This window comes from Sus scrofa, chromosome 13 (genome assembly GCF_054392235.1).
Source record: "Sus scrofa isolate SSC_HxYL_T2T_F1_AM1 chromosome 13, Sscrofa_HxYL_maternal_Yorkshire_Landrace_v2.0, whole genome shotgun sequence".
Taxonomy (NCBI): Eukaryota; Metazoa; Chordata; class Mammalia; order Artiodactyla; family Suidae; genus Sus; species Sus scrofa.
Window position 1 is genome coordinate 39,111,487 of NC_139395.1, and position 20,724 is coordinate 39,132,210.

Genomic DNA, 20,724 nt, shown 5'->3' on the forward strand with positions numbered 1-20,724 from the left:
CTTATATATATAGTGTACAGATATATAGTGTACATTTTAGTATGTTAAGTATATTCACATTGTTATACAACCAATCTTTGAAGCAGTGTGTGTGTGTGTGTGTGTGTGTGTGTGTGTGTGTGTATTCTTGTCTCTTTTTTAGGACTGTACCCGTGCAACATGGAGGTTCCCAGGCTAGGGGTTGAATTGGAACTAGAGCTGCCGGCCTATGCCACAGTCACAGCAATGCCAGATCCAAGCTGCATCTGCAACCTACACCACAGCTCATGGCAACATGGATCCTTAACCCACTGAGTATGGTCAGGGATCGGACCTGCATCCTCATGGATGCAAGTAGGATTCGTTTCTGCTGAGCCACAATGGGATCTCTTAAAGCAGTGTATTTTTACTATTGAATCCTATAAGCTAAAACTCTCTTGATTATTCAAGGGTGATGAACCACTTTGTATATTATTTCAATTCTTTCGACCTGTATCCTCTGCCCTGACAATGCAATCTTCATACCCATATACTTAGTATCAGCCATGGGTGAACCCAGAAACAGAGGAAGGTAGGATTTGTTTCTGCTAATACAGGGCAGCTTAAATTACTGCATTGGTGGGAAAGGAGACTAAAATATGGGTTAGGTGATATTTAAGCCTTTTGGACCTACTGCAGTGAATTATGCTACTTGGAGGCAATGTGTCACAGTAGGCAAAACATTGACTTTGGATTGCAATCAGTGTTTATTTAAGTCACTCAATTTGTAACCTTGGGTAAATTACTGAATCTCTCCAAGCCTGTTTTTCCTCATAGGAAGAATCAGACTATTGATATCTATTGCCTAGAACTTACGTTGATATTATTATTGGCGGTCCTGAAATTAACTTTGTCTCTATTATTTCCTTTTTACTTGTCACCTCCTCCCCACAGAAAACCTTCTATCATAAAATTTTGTATCTATCTCTGTGTTTTATAATCCCAGTGTCAATGCATTAACATGGTTACTTCTAAAAGAAAAAACCTTTATGTATATTTAGTAACAACAATTGATATTTTCATGCTTTAGTTTTAAAATGCCCAGGTCATTTCAGCTCCTTTTTAGGTGAGGAAGCAAAAGTCCTATTATTCCATGTGGTTATACCAGTTTGAATTTTTTTTTTTTAATTACAAGGGACAGGAATAACCTTTACCTAACTCAAGCAAAACAAGGAAGTTTTTAGAAGGAGACATGGAGGCTTCTGAGCGAGAACTAGGATGGCTCTTAAGGTTCTTGATACTTGGTAGTATGAACAGATGGAGAACTTCCTCATGGAGGGGCTTTTGGACTTACTCAGCTCTAACTGTAAACAGCCTTTGAGTTACTTGGTACAGGATTAAAATCTGAGGGGAGAAAGTCTCCCTCAGACAATCTGGCATGAGCCTTAAGCTTATATTTTACCTGAAGAGACAAAAGTGGACAGTTCCGCCAAGACCACAGGAAATATAGGAGTGCAAGTTCCCAAGAACAAAGTTGGATGGAGTTACCAAACTGTTGTTGGTGAGAGGGTGTGGCTACTGGGCTAAAGAAAGCCAAGCACATGTTTATGGGAACTACCTGAACTGCTCAGAGCCTGGTAGGCAGCTTGATATGAACAGAATATATACCACGCTTAAAATTCAGGGTCTATGAGGAACTCCTCTTCACCTACTAAATCTTTTCAAATGTTCAGTCGATGTTTGGAAATTCAGCTGGTAAAGATTTATAAAGTAGTAAATAGGACCGTGAGAAGTTATGTCATCTGAGAGGTGGCTTCAGGATCTAGTGAGATTCTGATATTTATCTATCAATCAAGAGAGATGTTTGAGGATTCCTGCGCTTGAAGTAGCTCCATAGACCCAGACTCAAATCAGATCTGACTCCACCTCTTTGACTTCCAATGACTTCTAATGGCATTGCATTAGGCAAGGGTTTAATTGAGCAAAGCATCAGTTTTATCATTTGTAATGTAGGACTGATAATTCTACCTTTCACAGTTTTATTATTATTAAATAACAGTATCTGTAGGATGCAGTGCATTCTCTGATAAGCTCAAGGTACTGCTATCCCTTCCCCCAAATTTCTCATCACCCTCAAAAAACTTTTATTCAATATCTTCTTGACTGGACACAGAGGAAATAGGATTGACAATATATGGTCCCTTCCTTCAAAGAGTTCTATCATAGCAAACAGTTGTAGACTAGCAGCACGAAACAGCCAAGGCAGAAGGTGGGCAGTAGAAAATGGGGGCACCTAGGCTGGCCTGGGAAGTTTTCTAGAGTAGACTTGGATCCTAAATGGGGAGGGGGGAGGGATTTCCTAGGTGAAATGACAAAGATAGAGCCCTGATGCCTACAGTGCTGGGAGGGACTGGAGGTAGTTTAGTCTGACTGGAATGTCATCATATCTAGGTTAAGCACGGGGCATGGCTGGAGAGGCAGCCAGAGGTCAATCAGATGGAAAGGGCTTGGGATCTCAAGCAAGAAAGTGTTGTCTTTTTCTGTTCTTGGAAAACCTCTTTAGCAAAGTGCAATCCTTCCAGATATCCTTACTTTGTCCTAAAAGGGGGAAGGAGAAGATGTCTGGTTCGGACTAAATAATTTGCGGGGATATGGATGTTCAGAAGGGCTGGATCAGGTTGCAGCAGGCATCCTTATTCCTTTCCATGTTAATAGCTGACATGGCACAGAATTCTCAAGTGATGAAGATAGAATAATATTTTCCTTTAACCAGAGATAAGCCTGAGTTTCATAATAGATGTTTCCTTTTGGCTGTAGGAGTGCCATAAGGTTAGTAGAGATTTTGTTTTAGTGTTAAATTTTCTATCTTTTTTTTTTTTTTAGGGCCAAATTGCAGCGTAAGTAAGATCCCAGGCTAGGGATCCAATTGGAGCTGCAGCTGCCGGCTGACACCACAGCCACAGCAACACAGGATCCACGCCATGTCTGTAACCTACATGCCGGATCCTTAACCCACTAAGCAAGGCCAGGGATCAAACCTGCATCCTCATTGATACTAGTCAGGTTCACTTCTGCTGAGCCATAACGGGAACTACAAATTTTCTATCTATTTTAGGAAATACTTATTTAAAAGGATATTTTCACTCATATTCAAGTCTTTCTCCCAAATCCTATAATTAAAGGAAGCCAAAGGAAACCAAAAAATGAACTTCGATGCAAATTCTAGGTAGTTCTAAAAAATCACTATGTTTCATTCACCTTATCCCTAGCTTACATGAATTTTTTCCATTGAAAACTCCAAACACCCTTTATTTATGAATTTCATTTTAGCAAATGCTTCATCAGCTCCTTGAGCAACAGGAGAATATGATAACAGGAGTTTCTTTGGGTCTCAGCAGAAGCTTATCCTCTAGTTGGTGATAAAGTGACTGATAAGTCTTTTAGTGTGAAATGAACAATGTCATGTCTTCAGGTTTTCTGATCTTGATTTCTGCCAAGAAATGACAATGTTTATGTTTCAGCTGAGGATTAAATTCTCTCCAGTCTCCTTTCCCGTGTAGGTAGGCTGTCAGACCAGCTAGAGATTTACTGGGATTTAATGACATGTGCCCCTAGGACTTTCCAGTTCTCTGTAGCTATATCCTATGCTGGAAGCCAGTGAGGGATCATCTAACCCAAGAAGCTGATACCTTTGGGGAGGCAAACTGGACTCTAAGAATCCCCAGTAGGAAGATTCTGGGACAGGTGCTTTAACATATGCCAATTAAGTTAGACCTTTTGGTTTTAGCCAGTGCCATTGAAGCATTTCTCAGATTTATTTCATCGGAGATCTTCTTTCTCAGAACACTTGCAGGAACAGTGACCCAAGAAACACACATTAGGGAAATGGTAATATATTAAATCTTGAGGTTTATTAATTTTCTCATTATTAAAATTTAAAATATATTCTCTCTGCTGCCATCTTAGCTGGGTATAAGCCAGACAAATCCAGGGGCACCATCTGGAAGTTAGAGCATCTGAACCAGTTCTGTGTCTGGGAAACTGTTTCCTTCTCCTGGGCTTACACTCTGTCATCTTTAAATGAGACAGTCATACCTTCATGAACTCTGACTCATGGACACTGAGGCTCTGCCAGCTCTATGATGCTATTTCTCTTGTTGTACAAGGGAATCTAATTGTGTCTACTGTAGGAAGAGGAGGACTCTCTGGCCATTTCCCAAAAAGGTTTCTCATTATTCTCAGTCTTGTGAATTTACAGCTACTTTATTTATGTCTTTACAGAAATCATTTATCCCTCTTGAGTCTCGATTATTCTTTTTAGATTTGATATGATCAAAAGTGCCTCTTCTGTCTTTTACTAACTGGGCATCTTAAAATCTCATTTAGAATCCTCAGAAACCAAAAGCCAGTAAAGTGAAGTGAAGGGAACAGACATGTCACCTTCTGGTAAAATTCAAAGTGCCATTATCACCTTTAATGGGGGTGTTTTAAAGGAAGCAGTCAGTCTGCATTTTCCCTGTGCCTTCTAATCTGTTTCTTCCTGCCCATCAGGAGACTAGAAGAGGGTAGGTATGAAGCTTCTTCTCCTTTTCCAAGCAGCCTAGAGGTGGAGTCATTTCTAATTCGCTTCCTCAGATCGGCAGTGCACTAGGCTCTCCCCCCATCTACCCAACCCCACCCTCAACACAATCTGGGCAAAGTAGACCAAAGATTTACATTTGACAAACAGCATTACCAGTGTGGAAAAAAATCCTTTTTTTAAAAAAATAGTTAGAATTCCTATTGTGATTTGTTGGTTAAATCTTGAGATGTTTGTATCATACAGTCATAAAGTTTTAACACATTGAACAAAAGACTTTTAAGGACTGAAACTGTTCTGTTCTCTAAGTGTATTGCCATTATTTGGAAATGAAAAGGGCAGATCACCTTCTGAATAGCAACAAGTAATGGGATCCTGTCCTTAGCTGCTGAGTGCTAGAAAAAGAGGCTCGGAGCTCCAGACCTTAAGTTTGAAAACCTGAGGTATAGAGTTTGCCTCTGCATCTCACAGAAAGACCTGTGCATGGAGTAAAGGCCTTGATCCTGACCCAGACAAGGCACAGTTAGACCCTAGCTGTCATCTGTCATTTGTCTTCATAAGAACATGTAACTATGAGCCTGCATTTTCTCATCTGTAAGTGATAGTGATTGTAGTGAATTGCCAGTAGGACTCTGTGGGAGTTAAGAATATTAAATGCTGTATGAAATGCTAAAGCATCTGGAACATAGTAGGTATTCAACTAATAGCGGTAACTCTATCAAAATCATTATCATTTTTATTATAATTTTCAGCATATTTCTTAAACAGTATTTCAAATATTTGCTTTAGTTATCATATATTAATTATGAGGCAGGATGTCAAATGTTTGCTTTACAAAAATAAACAAATGGGACCTAGTCAAACTTAAAAGCATCTGCAATCCTGAGAAAGAAAAATGGAGTTGGATGAATCAGGCTCCCTGACTTTAGACTATAGAAAGCTACAGTCATCAAAACAGTATGGTATTTGCACAAAAACAGAAATACAGATCAATGGAACAGGACAGAAAGCCCAGAAATAAACCTCCTCACCTATGGTCAATAAATCTATGACAAAGGAGGCAAGAATATACAATGGAGGAAAGACAGCCTCTTCATTAAGTGTGGGGAAAACTGGATTGCAACATGTAGCAGAATGAAGTTAGAACATTCTCTAACACCATACATAAAAATAAACTCAAAATAGATTAAAAACCTAAATGTAAGACTAGATACTATAACACTCTTAGCGGAAAATATAAGCAGGACACTCTCTGACATAAATCGCAGCATTATCTTTTCAAATCCACCTCTTACAGATTGAAAATAAAAATGAAAATAAACAAGTAGGACCTAATTAAACCTAAAACGCTTTTGCACAGCAAAGAAAACCATAAACAATACAAAAAGACAACCCACAGAATGGGAGAAAGTATTTACAAACAAAGCAACTGAAAAGGGGTTAATGTTCAAAATATACAAAAATCTCATATAGCTTTTTATCAAAAAAGCAGCCCAATCAAAAAATGGTCAGAATATCTAAATAGACATAACTCCAAAGACAGACAAATGGCCAAAAAGCACATAAAAGGATGCTCAACATTGCTTATTATTAGAGAAATGCAAATTGAAACTAAAATGAGGTATCACCTCACACTAGTCAGAATGACCATCATCAAAAAGTCTACCAATGATACATTCTGGAGAAGGTGTGGAGAAAAGGGAACCCTCCTACACTGTTGGTGAAAATGTAAATTGGTACAACCACTATGGAGAACATATAGAACTATCATATGATCCAACAATCCCATTCTTCGGCATATATCCAGAGAAAAACATAATTCAAAAAGATTCATGCACCCCCTATGTTCACTGCAGCACTATATGCAGTAGTCAAGACATTGAACCAAACTAAATGTCCATCAACAGAGGAGTGGATACAGAAGATGCGAAGTCAGAAAAAGAAAGACAAATCCAATATGGTATCACTTATATGTGGAATCTAAAATATGACACAAATTAACATATCTACAAAACAGAAACAGTCTCACAGGCATAGAGAACAGACCTGTGGTTGCCAAGGGAAAGGGAGGGATGGTGGAGGGAAGGGTTGGGAGTTTCATATTAGCAGAGGAAAATTATTATATATAGGATGAATAAACAACAAGTTCCCTCTGTATGGCACAGGGAGCTATGTTCAATATCCTGTGATAAACTGTAATGGAAAAGAATATGAAAAAGAATCTACAAGTGTATTCCTGAATCACTTTGCTGTACAGCAGAAATTAATACAACATTGTAAATAAATGATACTTCAATAAATTTTTCTAAAAAACAAACATAAAAAGCCAAAAAAAGCCACAAAACAAATATTTGCTTTAATTATGAGATGAGGTTATTTTTGTTTAATGTTAGGTTTATTTTACTTTATATACATATGAAAGTAACCTTACAGACAAAAATGTGTGCAACTCAGGACTTTAATATAAGTAGCAGTAGCAGTAACACTCTTCTCCCAATGAGAAATAACATCATGGACAGCTTTAAAGCTCATGTATGATTATCCACAGTCAAATCTCTCTCCTCCACAGAAGTCCCATTTTGTTTGTTATCACATTTATTCCTAAAAAATATGTATTCTTACCTTTCTATGTTGTTTTTCAATTTAAAAAATTTATTATGAATATAGTTTGATTTACAGTGTTACCATATATTAACATTGTAATGATTTAGTGTTTCAGCTAAGTGAAATCAGTTATACCTTTCTATGCTTTTTAACTTTATGTAAAAGGAGTCATACTATATTCATGCTATACATGTATGTACATATGGCTTTTCTGTCACAACAGCATGTTTTAAAGATTCATCCTTGTTGAATATAGTCATGGGACGTTCTTTTTCACTGCAGTGGAGTATTCCATTGTATGAAGCAAGTATACGCTATTTGTTTATCTTTTTTCCTGTTTATGGATGTTTGGGGTGGTTTACAGGCTTTATTTATTTTTAGTTTTTTGCTATTTTGAATGCAACTGCTATCAGTGCACTTTGTTAGGTTGAACTATGTGAAAATAGGCATTTTTATAGGTACCTATATATTTTATATGATTCAACCCAATTCCTATCTGTGGATGCATATTTACAAGAATATATCTGAGGAATATATATACCTAAGTGTGGCAGAAATGCTAATTCATAGGGTACATACATCTTCAACTTTGAAAATGATACCTAATTTTACAAGGTGATACCAATTTATACTCACTATAGCAAAATAGTCTTTCTTCCTGTCAACACTTCATAAAGACTGTTTTGGTGGTGTGAAATACAGTTGTAATTGCACTTCTATAACTACCAAAGAAATTATGCATCTTTTTATATGTGTATTGGCCATTTGTTTCTTCTATATAAAAATGAGGATGTGACTCTGGATAATGATAAGGGCTGGAAGAGTTTTGAGGTGAATGTTAGAAAAAGCCTAGGTTGTCTTGAGGAGACTGCTGGTAGAAATTTGGGTGTTAAAGGTGATTATAGTGAGGACGGAGGAAGAAAAGAGGAGCGCCATAGAGAAAGCATCTCTCATCTGAGAGAATGCATCTATCATCAAGAGCAGAGTGTTGGTAGAAATATGACTATGAGAGATTTCAGATGGAAATGAAGAAGATGTTATTGGAAGCTAGAGGAAAGACGTTCCTTGTTATAAAAGAGGCAGAGACTTTGTCGGATTGTATTCTAGTGCTTTGTGGAAAGTAAGACTTGCAAGTGATGATGAACTTGGGTATTTAGCTGAGGAGAATTCTAAACTAAGTATGAAAGACTGGTTTGTCCTTGCTGCTATAGTAAGATGTAAGAGGAGAGAGGTGAATTGAAGAAGGAATTACACAAAAGGAATCAGAACTGGAAGATTTGGAAAATTCTCTCTATCCATATTGCAAAAATGAGAAAGTCTGTCGAGAACAACAGAGGTGTGGTTGGGCAACTGTTTGCTAATGTGATTAGAGTGTGAAGCCGGAATAGAGACACAGTCATCCAGGACAGATCTGTAGAGGACCCTCTTAACTGACAGCTTGCCTTCTGTGAATTGTATGGGAAGCCAACGTTTTTGAGAAGTTGTGTCAACAGAAGCACTGCCAGCTTAGACTAAATAGAGACAGGACAAATGAAGGAAGGTGTTGAACTTCTGAGAGGTCTACAGGATGGGCCAGTAGAACTATCTGGCTACAAGCATGTTTTATCCTTCAAGAAAAGGGAAGAATGATCCTGAAGACAAATCAGAGGTCTGCAGGGTGGCCACTGTCACCATGACCTGGGGGTGGGACTGTCCCTCCTGAGTTACCAAGAGCAGGCCAAGCTGCTGTGGCTACAAGCAGAGTCAAGGGGGTGGGACAGTTACCCTCATGGGCTTAGAGGACAGAGCTTGGGGCCAAAGAGGATTATTCCTGAGCTTTAAACGAACAAAACAAAGAACAGACTCATAAATACAGAGAACAAACTGGTGGTGGCTGGAACAGAAGGCGTCAGGGGCACAGATGAGATGGGTGAAGAAATTAAGAGGTAGGTACAAACTTCCAATTACAAAATAAATAAGCCACAGAGTATATGTGGGGTAAAAATTATTAAAAATAAATACAATAAACAAATAAATAATAGATTATACACGGGGGAAAAGTACACAAAAAGTGTATGGGGAATACAGTCCATAATATTATAACAACCTTGTGTGGTGATGGATGGTAACCAGACTTGTGATTATTTCATAGTGTATAAAAATAGTGAATCACTATGTTGTACACCTAAAACTATTATAGTATTGTATGTCATGTATAACTAAAAAAAAAAAAAAAAAAAAAAAAATCTGGAGTTCCCGTCATGGTACGGCGGAGACACATCCGACTAGGAACCATGAGATTGTGGGTTTGATCCTTGGCCTTGCTCAGGGGGTTAAGGGTCTGGCATTGTCATGAGCTGTGGTATAGGTTGCAGACACGGCTCAGATCGGGCATTGCTGTGGCTCTGGTGTAGGCTATAGTTCCTATTAGACCCCTAGCCTGGGAACCTCCATATGCTAGGGGTGCGGCCCTAAAAGGACAAAAAAACCAAAAAAAAAAAAAAAAATCTAGTGGAATTTGCCCTCCTTTCAAACTTGCTTGAGACTGAAGACTCCTTTCTCCTTTCCATTTTCTCCCAGCTAGAATGGAATGTCTATCCAATACCTGCCCCACTGTTCTATTTTGCTAGCAGATAACTCATCCGGTTTCACAAGTTCACAACTGGAAGGGAATTTTGCCTAAAGATTAATCATCAATACCTGATTTAGAGGATAATGAGATGAGAGTTTGGACCTGAAGCTGATGCTATAATAGGTTAAGACTGTTGTGGCTAGTGGATTTTGCATGCGAGAAGAACATGATAATCTGGGAAGGACAAAGGATTAAGTGTAATGGGTTGAGTTGTGGCCCCTGCCAAATTCATATGATTCATATGTTGGAGTCCTAACCCCAGTACCTCAGATTATGACTGTATTTGGAGATAGGATATTTAAAGAGGTAGTTAAGTTAAAATGAGGGAATGAGGGTATTAGGGTTGGACCCTAATACTACTGGTGTCCTTATAAGATCAAAAAATTGAGACATAAACGTGCACAGAAAGAAGACCATGAAAGGAAAATGGCCATGTATAAGCCAAAGAGAGATGCATCAGGAGAAATCGACTGCCAGTCTTGATCTCAGACTTCTAGCCTTCAAGACTGTGAGAAAATACATTTCTGTCATTTAAGCCACCTAGTCTGTGGTGCTCTGTTATAGCAGCCCTAGCCTAACTACCTGTACTAATACACCTACCTGTATGCCAGTAACACCCTACCTTAATTAATTTTACTTTATAATGAAGACATTCAGTACTGAGTAGAGGTTGTAAGAGTGGCCATTCTTGCCCTTTTCCTGATCTTTGGAAGAAATAGTCTTTCATCATTGAGTATGAGGTTAATTGCAGGTTTTTTGCTGCTCTTTTTAAAATGCCTTTTATATGACCAAGGAAGTTTCCCTCCCGTTTCAGTTTTCAGAGGGTTTCTGTTGGGAATGGGCATTGAATTTTGTCAAATGCTTTTTCTGCATTTATTGAGATGGTCATGTGATTGTCCCCTCTTATTCTGTTAATGTGGTGAATTACTCTGATTGATTTTTGAATGCTTAACTAACCTTGAATTGCTTGGCTAACACTCATTTGGTCATGGTGTGTAATAATGCTTTTGAATCTTGCCGCATTGGTTCCTCTAATGCTTTGTGGAGGATGTTTGCATTTATGTTTGTGATGCCCTTCAGGTCTAGGCAATTTTCTTGAATTATTTATTTGATTTCAGCCATTCTTTAAAAATAATTTTTAAAAATATAATTTCCTATAATTTTTAGGTATGCACTGCTGGGAAGTATGTCTTTGAAGTATTATCTTTTCTCATATTGAGAAAATAGCTAAGATTATTTTACTATATATGTATTTTTTATTGCAAAAGAAAGTATTGATTTCTAGTTTATATTTCATCATCATATGATGAAAACTTCAAGGGATATAGCGTATATAGGATATTCTTCAAAGTATCATTTACTTTATCTTGCAATTACATGTAGTATTTCAAACTTCAAACTTCAAACCATGGAACTTTAGAAGTTTTGGAATTGTCTCTTGTGCTTTGTGGAAATCCACACCATATATGCTGCATTTGGTTGAAAAGAATAACATCTATTTTTTTTCTAATTTGAGAGCTGGGATAAATGACACTGTTGATGATCAGTTAGGTAACTGGTCTCTTTTCCTCTGTAGCTTTGCTGAGGTTGTCTGTAAATATTTGCTGAATATAAGAACAGAGCAAGATCCTACCTTACATAAACACTGCATTAAATTCTAATAACAACATTGGTTTATTTTACCCATGGTGAACTTTTATCTTGACCTCAATCTGTGGTTTTTCCTTTGATGTCTCAGGTCTCGTTTCATCATCTCGGTTTGGTGTTAAGTCATGGGGAGGAAGCTGGACCTGTCTGGTCTGACCGATGATGAAACAGAGCATGTTCTCCAGGTGGTCCAGCGAGACTTCAATCTCCGAAAAAAAGAGGAAGAGCGACTCAGGTAAGATGCTTCTGTTTCTACATGGGTACAGTGACTGTATGTGGACAAGTGAAACAGGCTTCCTGAGTGTTCCTTGCTGTTAGCCTTGCTTTCAAAGTCTTTACGTCCAGTAAACACACATAAGACTGTTTTTCCCTTTGTAGTCAGGCTGGTCAGCTTTAACACTGCCCATCACAGTGCCAGCTCAGGAATGTGACTGTTCACACTAGCAGTCAAGGATCTGTTTGGGCTGCTCACATTGTAAATTAGTGGCTGTTTTGAGCTTGCTGGCTTTAATTTTTCTGCCCATGGATACTTTGAAGAATAACCAAGGTGTTATATGAGCAGGAGAATTAGACTCTTAGCTGTATATTCTTCTTTTAAAAATCTCAGCTACCAGAGTTCCTGCCGTGGTTCAGCAGAAACGAATCCAACTGGGAACCATGAAGTTGCGGATTTGATTCCTGGCCTCCCTCAGTGGGTTAAGAATCCAGCATTGCCATGAGCTGTGGTGTAGGTCGCAGATGCAGCTCAGATCTGGTGATGCTGTGGCTCTGGCGTAGGCCGGCAGTGGGCACCTAGCCTGGGAACCTCTGTATGCTGCAAGTGCAGCCGTAAAACGACCAAAGAAAGAAAGAAAGAAAGGAAGGGAGGGAGGAAGGATGGAAGGAAGGAAGGAAGGAAGAAAGAAATCAATCAATCTCAGCTACCATGGTGCTAAGTGACCATCAGACTGGGAAGGGTCACCTGGCTCAGCCTCGCCCTCCTCACTTTATAGAGGAGAAAACAGAGACCAAGAGAGGGGCGTCTTGTGACTCCTCTGCAGTTGCTATTTCCTCGTGGAATGTTCTTGGAAGTACTTTTGCTGCCTAAGTTGGGAAGAAGTCACAGTGATGGCAGTGTGGTTATGTGTTGGGCCTCGTGTGTTAGAGCCCGATGGCAAGTCGTCATTAGCTCTCCTCCTCCACAAACCCATCACCCCTCCCCAGGATTCCACAGGTTTGTCATGGCACCGTCTCCCATCCTTAGCCACTGAGCTCAAAACCTCTGTCTTTATCATTCCTCCCTGGAGTGGTCCCCAGGCAGGGCAGGGGGACCACTGCTTCCTCAACATCTCTCTCAACCCTATCCTGGTCCAGCCTTGTGACTCTTCATCCTTGTCACTGTAGGTAATCTTCTTTACAAGCCTCCTGCCTCCACTCCTCCAGCTGGTGCCCCATTTCGGCTCTAATCATGCCCTTTCCTGCTCTGCTTTAACATTGATATAACTTGTTTTCCTTTTCCTTTGGGGTTTCTGAGACTTTCTGTTGTTTTAGAATATTCCCTTCCCTAGATTGTAAACACCGTAGTGTAATTACCTTTATTTCTACCATGTTCTTCCCCCATACTGTATATATTCAACACATGCTCTATTAGATGGAAGATAAGAAATATGTTTGTTTGTTTGGGTTGGTTTTTTTTGCTTTTAAGGGCCACACCTGCAGCATATGGAAGTTCCCAGGTAGGGGTTCTATTGGAGCTATAGCTGCTGGCCTACTCCACAGCCACAGAAATGTGGGACCCGAGCTGCATTTGCAACCTACAACACAGCTCACAGTAATTCTGTATCCTTTAACCCACTGAGCAAGGCCAGGAATCAAACCCGTGTCTTCATGGATACTAGTTGGGCTCATTACTGCCTAGCCACAATGGGAACTCCTCAAAAAATGTGTTAAATAAATAACGAGTTGATTTAAAAACCATGTGCCAAGCACTGTTCTAGCTGTTGGGTCCATAAGAGTGAGCAAAATAAGTCATCACCCTATGGAGCTTATATTCCAGAGCTGCTCTACCCGTGCCCTAACCACCAACACAGTTGGCTTCTGAGTATTTGTGACAGGGTGAATCTGAATGGAGATGCAGTAGAAGTATACACACCAGACATCAAAAATTTGTACCAAAAACGTAAGATATCTCATGCAGGACTTGGAGAACAGAGGGAGGGGGAGGGAATGGGATGGACTGGAAGTCTGGGGTTAATAGATGCAAACTATTGCATTTGGAGTGGATAAGCAATGAGATCCTGCTGTATAGCACAGGGAACTATATCTAGTCACTTGTGATAGAACATGATGGAGGATAATGTAAGAAAAGGAGTGTGTGTGTGTGTGTGTGTGTGTGTGTGTGTGTGTGTGTGTGACTGGGTCACTTTGCTGTACAGTAGAAAATTATCAGAACACTGTGAACCAACTATAATGGAAAAAATAAAAAGCATTAAAATAAAAAAAGACATCTCATGCATAATTTTTAGACTGATTACATTTTGAAATACCAATGCTTTGGATATACAAGATTAAAGAAGAAATGTTTAAATGAATTTTCCCTGTTTGTTTTTAAAATATGGCTACTAGAAAACTTAGACATGTCTCACATTATATTTCTACTGGCTAGTGCTGTCCTAGAGGGAGGGGAAGGAGAAGGGGAGTAAATAAATACAAATGTATTTATATGTATTAGGTAGAGGTGAGAGCCACAAAGAAGGAGGGAGCAGGGAAAGGGGGAAGAAACCAGCCTGGGATAGGCAAGGGGCACTCAAAAAGGAAGCTCTCTCTCTCTCCAGACTTGAAGGAAGTGAGGGAGGGAGCTAGGCTGCTTTCTGGGGTAACATCGAGCCAGGAGGAACTCATGGCAAATATCAAGTTCTGATTCAGGGAAGTGCCTTCTTTGTTTCTAGAGGGGCTGGGAGGGAGGGAGCTGGGGACCGGGGGAGTGCAGTAGTGGAACAAAATCCAAGCCTTAGCTAGAGCCCAAACCAGGCAGCAATAAATCCAGACTCAAAACCACTGCAGTTGTCAAACATTTCCTGCCTCTCTGCATTGCTTGGATTGTGGGTGAAAGAGTCTCGGAAGCTGTGTTGTAAAAAGCATTTTTGAATTCTTTAATATTTGCTTCAATGAACGTAAGACTCAGAATAGAAGATTTTTGGTTTAAGGTTTCAAAATGAATTGTATTTCTTTTTCCTGGCCCACTGTTCTTTATTTACCTAGTTTCTCTGATTAGGTTTGGTGTAGAGGTTACATAGTGTTTGGGTGTAGAGATTACATGGTGTTTCTAATGATAGGTTCTTTGGTGTTGACGTAATGTGTAGTAAATAAATAGGTGGTGAATGTGTGAATTAAATGTCCTCAGAACATATGATGGGGAAAGAGAGAGAGCAGGGCCAAAGAATTCAGCACAATTAGGTCACTGAAATAAATTCACGGAAAGATAACTAGAAGGTATAAAGCAATCACTGTGAGCTGGCACTGCCCTGGGCACTCTGCACAGTTACAATTATTGATTCCTCACAGGAGTCCCCATAAGGGAGATCCCCATTTACATGAAGGCACCCAAACCCAGAGAGGTTATACAGCTTTCTCAGAATCACACAGGATTCTGTTTCCCACATTCTCTGAATTATATAGAGTGGATTAAGCCTTTCAAAACTGTGCTTCTGGGCAAGTAGGGGAGTCCTGCCCCCAACTCCCATAATGGGCACAGTCATACCACAATTGGGTGTATCAGCTCCTATGTATATGCATAGTCATAGGTCTTCCTATATAAGGTGACTCCGTGGACCCTGTATCACTAAGATGACCTGCTTTCCCAGCACTGGGGATGTGAGGTTTTGAACATTAATCCCATTAAAGGCTATAGGTGTAGTAGGACTATTTGAGGGGAAGACAGAAGACTGGGCGGGCCTGAGAATAGTGGACATGTAGTACCAGACAGTGGAGGGGGTACTTATGTACAAGTTCAATAGAGTAAGTATTGATTGCATTTTCCAGGACACACTGTAGTGTTAAAGCTGTGGATGGCGCAAACTGGAGAACAAAAGACATGTTTTGACCCCTGCTCCTACCTCCAAGGGCTTGGGGTCTAATCTAGAAAAATCAGGCGAATGGGTAGAAAATATACAACATGCTTGATTAGTTTTATTCTTTTTTTTTTTTTTTTTTTGGCTTTTTAGGGTGGCACCTACGGCATATAGAGGTTCCCAGGATAGGGGTCGAATTGGAACTGTAGCCGCTGGCCTAGGCCAGAGCCACAGCCACGCAGGATCTGAGCTGCATCTGTGACCTACACCACAGCTCACAGCAATGTCAGATCCTTAACCCACTGAGCAAGGCCAGGGATCAAACCCGCATCCTCATAGATACTAGTCGGGTTTGTTAACCACTGAACCACGACAGGAACTCCAATTTATTTTATTTTGTTTTTACTTTTTATCAGATGATTTCACACAAACAATAAAAAAACAGAAATAGTAAAGAAGACCTTATCATGAAAAGCGCTCATCCTCCGTTCTACATTTAATCGGTTTTGTCCTTGGTTCTGAAGTCTTCCTAGCATTACCGCCATAAAACTAAATTATATGCTTATGTTGCTCTTTCTCGATGGGTCAGTTTTAGGCAGGCTTTCATTTTTCTGCTCTGAATGGTAGGGATTTTGGTCACATACTTAGACTACCTTTGCCTTTTGTTTCTTGATGGTTATATTATTACTTTTGGTGTGGTTTTCTATTGGTCATCTTTCAAACAAGTTAATGTACGGAAACCTCTGGGTCTCATTCCATCCCCTTTGACCAACCTTTCTGGGTTTGGGCAGTGCAGGTATGCATATGGTGCCCCTACCTTCCTTCCATCACCCCTTCCACTTTCTTCATCTCATGTCTGTCCCTGCAGTACCTTTACTTTTATATTCAAGGTTGAGGCCATTCAGGGGCTATTCTGCAAACATAAACCTGAGACTGTCCTATTTTGTTCAGAGGTTGACACTCATGGTGAAAATTAATACACAGCCCTTAAGTTCTTATGACTAAAAAGAGTGTTTGCATACAATGAGGCACCACCTCACACCAGTCGGAATGGCTTTCATTAGTAAGTCTAGAAATAACAAAATGCTGGAGAGGGTGGAGAAAAGGGAACCCTCCTGCACTATTGGTGGGAATATACATTGGTACAACCACTATGGAAAACAGTATGGAGGTACCTCAGAAAACTAAATATAGAACTACCATATGATCCAGCAATCCCACTTCTGGGCATATATCCAGACAAAACTTTCACTGAAGAAGATACGTGCATCCCTATGTTCACTGCAGCACTATTCACAATATACAAGAGGTGGAAACAACCTAAATGTCCAGATGAATGGATCAAGAAAATGTGGTATATATACACAATGGAATAGTACTTGGCCATAAAAAGAATAAAATAATGCCATTTGCAGCAACATGGATGGAACTCTAGATTCTCATAGTAAGTGAAGTAAGTCGGAAAGAGAAAGACAAATACCCTATGATATCACTTATTTGTTGAATCTAATATATGGCACAAATGAACCTATCTATAGGAAAGAAACAAACTCATGGACTTAGAGAACAGACTTGTGGTTGCCAAGCGGGAGGGAGTAGGATGGACTGGGAGTTTGGAGTTAGCAGATGCAAACTTGCATCTGGAGTGGATAGGCAATGAGATCCTGCTGAATAGTTCAGAGAACTGTATCCAATCACTTTTATAGAAAATGATGGAAGATATGAGAAAAAGAATGTATGTATAACTGGGCCACTTTGCTGTATAACAGAAATGGACAGAACATTGTAAATCAACTATAATTTAAAAAATTTAAAAAGAAAAGAGAAAATAGTGTTTGCTGCTCCCTTTTTCAGATCTTCATGGAAATCTGTAGGTGGCTAATTGGTCTCCTTTTCTTTTTACTTTTATGAATTCATTACACTTTTATGGCTTTGCTGTTATTTTAAAGCAATCTTGGGAAGCAGGCGAGTTTACTAATTGTTTGCCTAGACTGTCATCTGGAACCCACTGGTCACTCTAACTTACAGGCCCACGGGGGAGCATAGGGGAGGTGCAGACAGGAAGAGACCTCCTTGTGTGCAGCGTGTACCTAGAGCATGCTCTGGGATCAGATCAACGTGTATATGGATCCTTCGACCACTGATCATCAGATGGAGGGAGCCTGACCCTTGAAACACTAGTTGGAGGGGAGTTTCTGATGATCAGCGGAGGACTTTGTGTCAGAAAGAAACTTTTGTTGGGTTAAATCACCGAGGCCTCTGGGGTTTATTTGTTACAGAAGCATAGCCTGGTGTTACTTTGACTGATATAGTTTCTGGGAGCTGAAAGGGACAAACTATTCATTTCACCCCACCCTTAACTTTGCAGCTGCAAAAGTAGGCTGGGGGTCCATAGGCAGTTAGTGGTGGAGTCTGTCCTGGACCTGAGGTTCCTGATGCCGGGACTCCTGGTCTTCTTCCATCTGGCCCCTTGTGTAGCAAAAGACACCTGTGGAACAATCTCCAAGCTTACACCAGAATCATATCAATCACCCTGTGATTTTATATTGTCAGGCACGTTGACAAAGTGATTTTAAAAATGGGTGTTAATTGCACAGTACTCTGGTATTCAGATTGAGATGTTTATGAGATAGCCCAGCCTTTAAAATTTCTCATTTAAAATGCACTTGCCAGAAGCTAGTTAGCATCTGGATAACTTCCAAAGATTTGCTGGTGCTCTAATGGACTTGGTCTATGGGGGAGCAGAGGTTAGATTTGATGAAATGGTTTCCCGTAACTGGGCCTGGCCATTAATTGTCAGGATTTGCTGAACTGAGAATGTGCTTATGCCTGCCAAGGACTGCGGGGCCCAGGCTGGGCCAGGCCAGGGGAAGGAAGGGAGGGGAGGATGGAGGGTGTGAGTGGCAAGGCACCTTCCTGCCTGGGCTTTCTGGGGGAGGCTCAGCAGCTGTTGTGTGTAAATTCCTCCTCCTTGGCCTGCATTAAGAAGCGGATCAATGCATTCAGAGACCTGTTTCTGTTACTCACATGCTGACATGGCCTGCGCTACCTCTGCCACCTCAGCAGCAGGGTGTGGGGGCCAACTGTCCATCTCCCGTGAGAAACTAAGAGCTTCCACAGGGTGTGGAAGGTCCAGGAAGCAGAGCCTCTCCCCAACTAGAAATGCTTTGTGTTTCTAGTCTGTTATAACAGAAATGCCTTTGAGGTTGAATCATGATTTTATAAGGTAGAAAGAACACAGTGCTTTTAATAAAATGAGTTAGTGCTCTTCATTCAAAATTCATTTTAAACAAATTAAAATTTTCTTACATGAACGTAATTTTTCAAGAAGTTTCTTTTTTCAAATAGTAAAATCCCTTTGTTCTCAAGGTCCCTGGTTTGGACACTTAAATGGATGGAATGAATTAACGAACACTCCTGGTCATAGCCTTCTTTGAAGCTGGAAGTCAGATTGCCTCGTATTTTACTCAGTTGGAACAGATATACTCCATGATTTATGAAATAACTATGTGTTCACAGAGTGCATCTGCCATACGCCTCCTCACTGGCTGGCCCATTATAGCTCCTGAGATTCCACGCTAACACTGTAGCATTAACCCATCCAGGTGATGCATCTACTAAGAGGGAATGCCCCAGGCAAGAATTCCTTCCTCTGGAGTTTCCTTCATGTCTCAGCGGAAATGAATCTGACTAGCATCCATGAGGATGCTGGTTCAATCCCTGGCCTCGCTCAGTGGGTTAAAGATCCAGCATTGCCATGAGCTGTGGTGTAGGCTGCAGATGCAACTCTGATCCCATGTTGCTGTGGCTGTGGCATAGACTGGCAGCTACAGCTCCAATTTGACTCCTAGCCTGGGAACCTCCATATGCCTCAAGTGCAGCCCTAAAAAAACCAAAAAAAAAAAAAAAAAAAAAAGAATTTCCTTCTCTGCATTGCTGGATCAGGTTGGCTAGCTGGTCAGACCTCTGAAATAACAAAGCCCAGAGCAGTTGCGATCTATGGTGGAGTGGAAGGTCAGACATGGCTTTGTTTGAAAGTCACTTTGTGATGGGGGAAGGCCTGGAGACTTGTGTAGGGCAGGTATGGGGACCTCAGAAGTGGGACATGGGTAACATACAGAGTATCAATCTCAAAACTAGAGGGGACCTCAGAGATTTTTAAAAACTCTCCTTTTTACTTATTACTGGTATTTTTAATAATGAAAAGGTCAGATGTATTAAATTAAAGCTGTTGGATATCCATTCATTTGCTTCAGAATCATCTACTGAATGTCAGGAGCCTCCTGGGGGAAATGTGTGGGGATGACAGGGTAGGGGAGAGAGGGAGGAGGGTCACAAAGTTAATAAGTGCCTTAACCCTTGAGGACAATCCAGAAGGTGAGCTAAAGTCTGATATGAATAGTTAGGATGCTACAGAGAGAGAGAAATAAAAACATGAAGGCAGGCCCACGGAATACTTCCAACTTGGAGGTGGGAGGTAGGAAAAATGAAAGACTTCTTAGAGGAGAGGTGCATTTGATTTGGTCCTTGAAGGTAGGCAGAATTCTTTAAGAGGATTGAAACAAAGGTCTGGGCAGCAGGGAGCATCCTGGGCAAAGTGATATGGAGAGAAGAGGGCATGTTTTCTCAGCCCCAATCAGGAGCTGTGGTGGGGCAGCGGAGGAGGTGACTTATTTGGTAGCAGTTCTTTTTCTACCATTGCTAAGCATGTTGAATATAGTGTTCCAAGAATATCACCTCCTTTCATTCCCAGCAACTCTGAGAAAAGCACTGTTCTTATCCATTTCCAAAATGGGGAAAGAGAGGCTCTAAAAAGAAGTTAAAAACTGGCCCAGATTGTACATCGTGAAAGGTAGGAGCAAACCTAGGCAGCATCACTCCAGGGCTAGAGCAGCATACTGCCTTGGTACTGAAAACAAGGGCACTCGGGCACCACGGGACAGAATGGGTAAAATTAAGGCCATCTTAGAAAATCTGGTTATCTGCTGAAACTGGGATATGTTCAGGAGTGGGGCACTATTTTTAGGGTTTAAGTTAGAATATAGAGAAGGGTAGCTGGGACAGTACAGTAGTCATTAATCATATGTGGCATTAAGCACTTCAAATAAATGTAGTCTAAATGTAAAATACACTCTGGCTTTCAAAAATCTAGTATGAAAAAGAGTGTAAAATAGCTCAATAATTTTCTGTTGAAAATGCATTGAAATGTATCTAAATTACAACTAAAATGTGTAATTAAAATTAATTTCACTTATCAAAAACTTTTTATTTATTTT

At 40.2% G+C, this 20,724-nt stretch overlaps 1 protein-coding gene across 3 annotated transcripts in view; it reads left to right on the forward strand.

The window, feature by feature from the left end:
- MYRIP (myosin VIIA and Rab interacting protein) overlaps positions 1-20,724 on the forward strand; it is a 210,016-nt gene that overhangs the window by 23,864 nt on the left and 165,428 nt on the right. For all 3 annotated transcript variants that reach the window (XR_014822290.1, XM_084986612.1, NM_001161754.1), the window contains 1 exon segment: positions 11,491-11,634. Coding sequence is in view for 2 of the 3 variants with exons in the window: in XM_084986612.1 (XP_084842738.1) it covers positions 11,525-11,634 (110 nt within the window). In the remaining variant the exon portion in view is untranslated.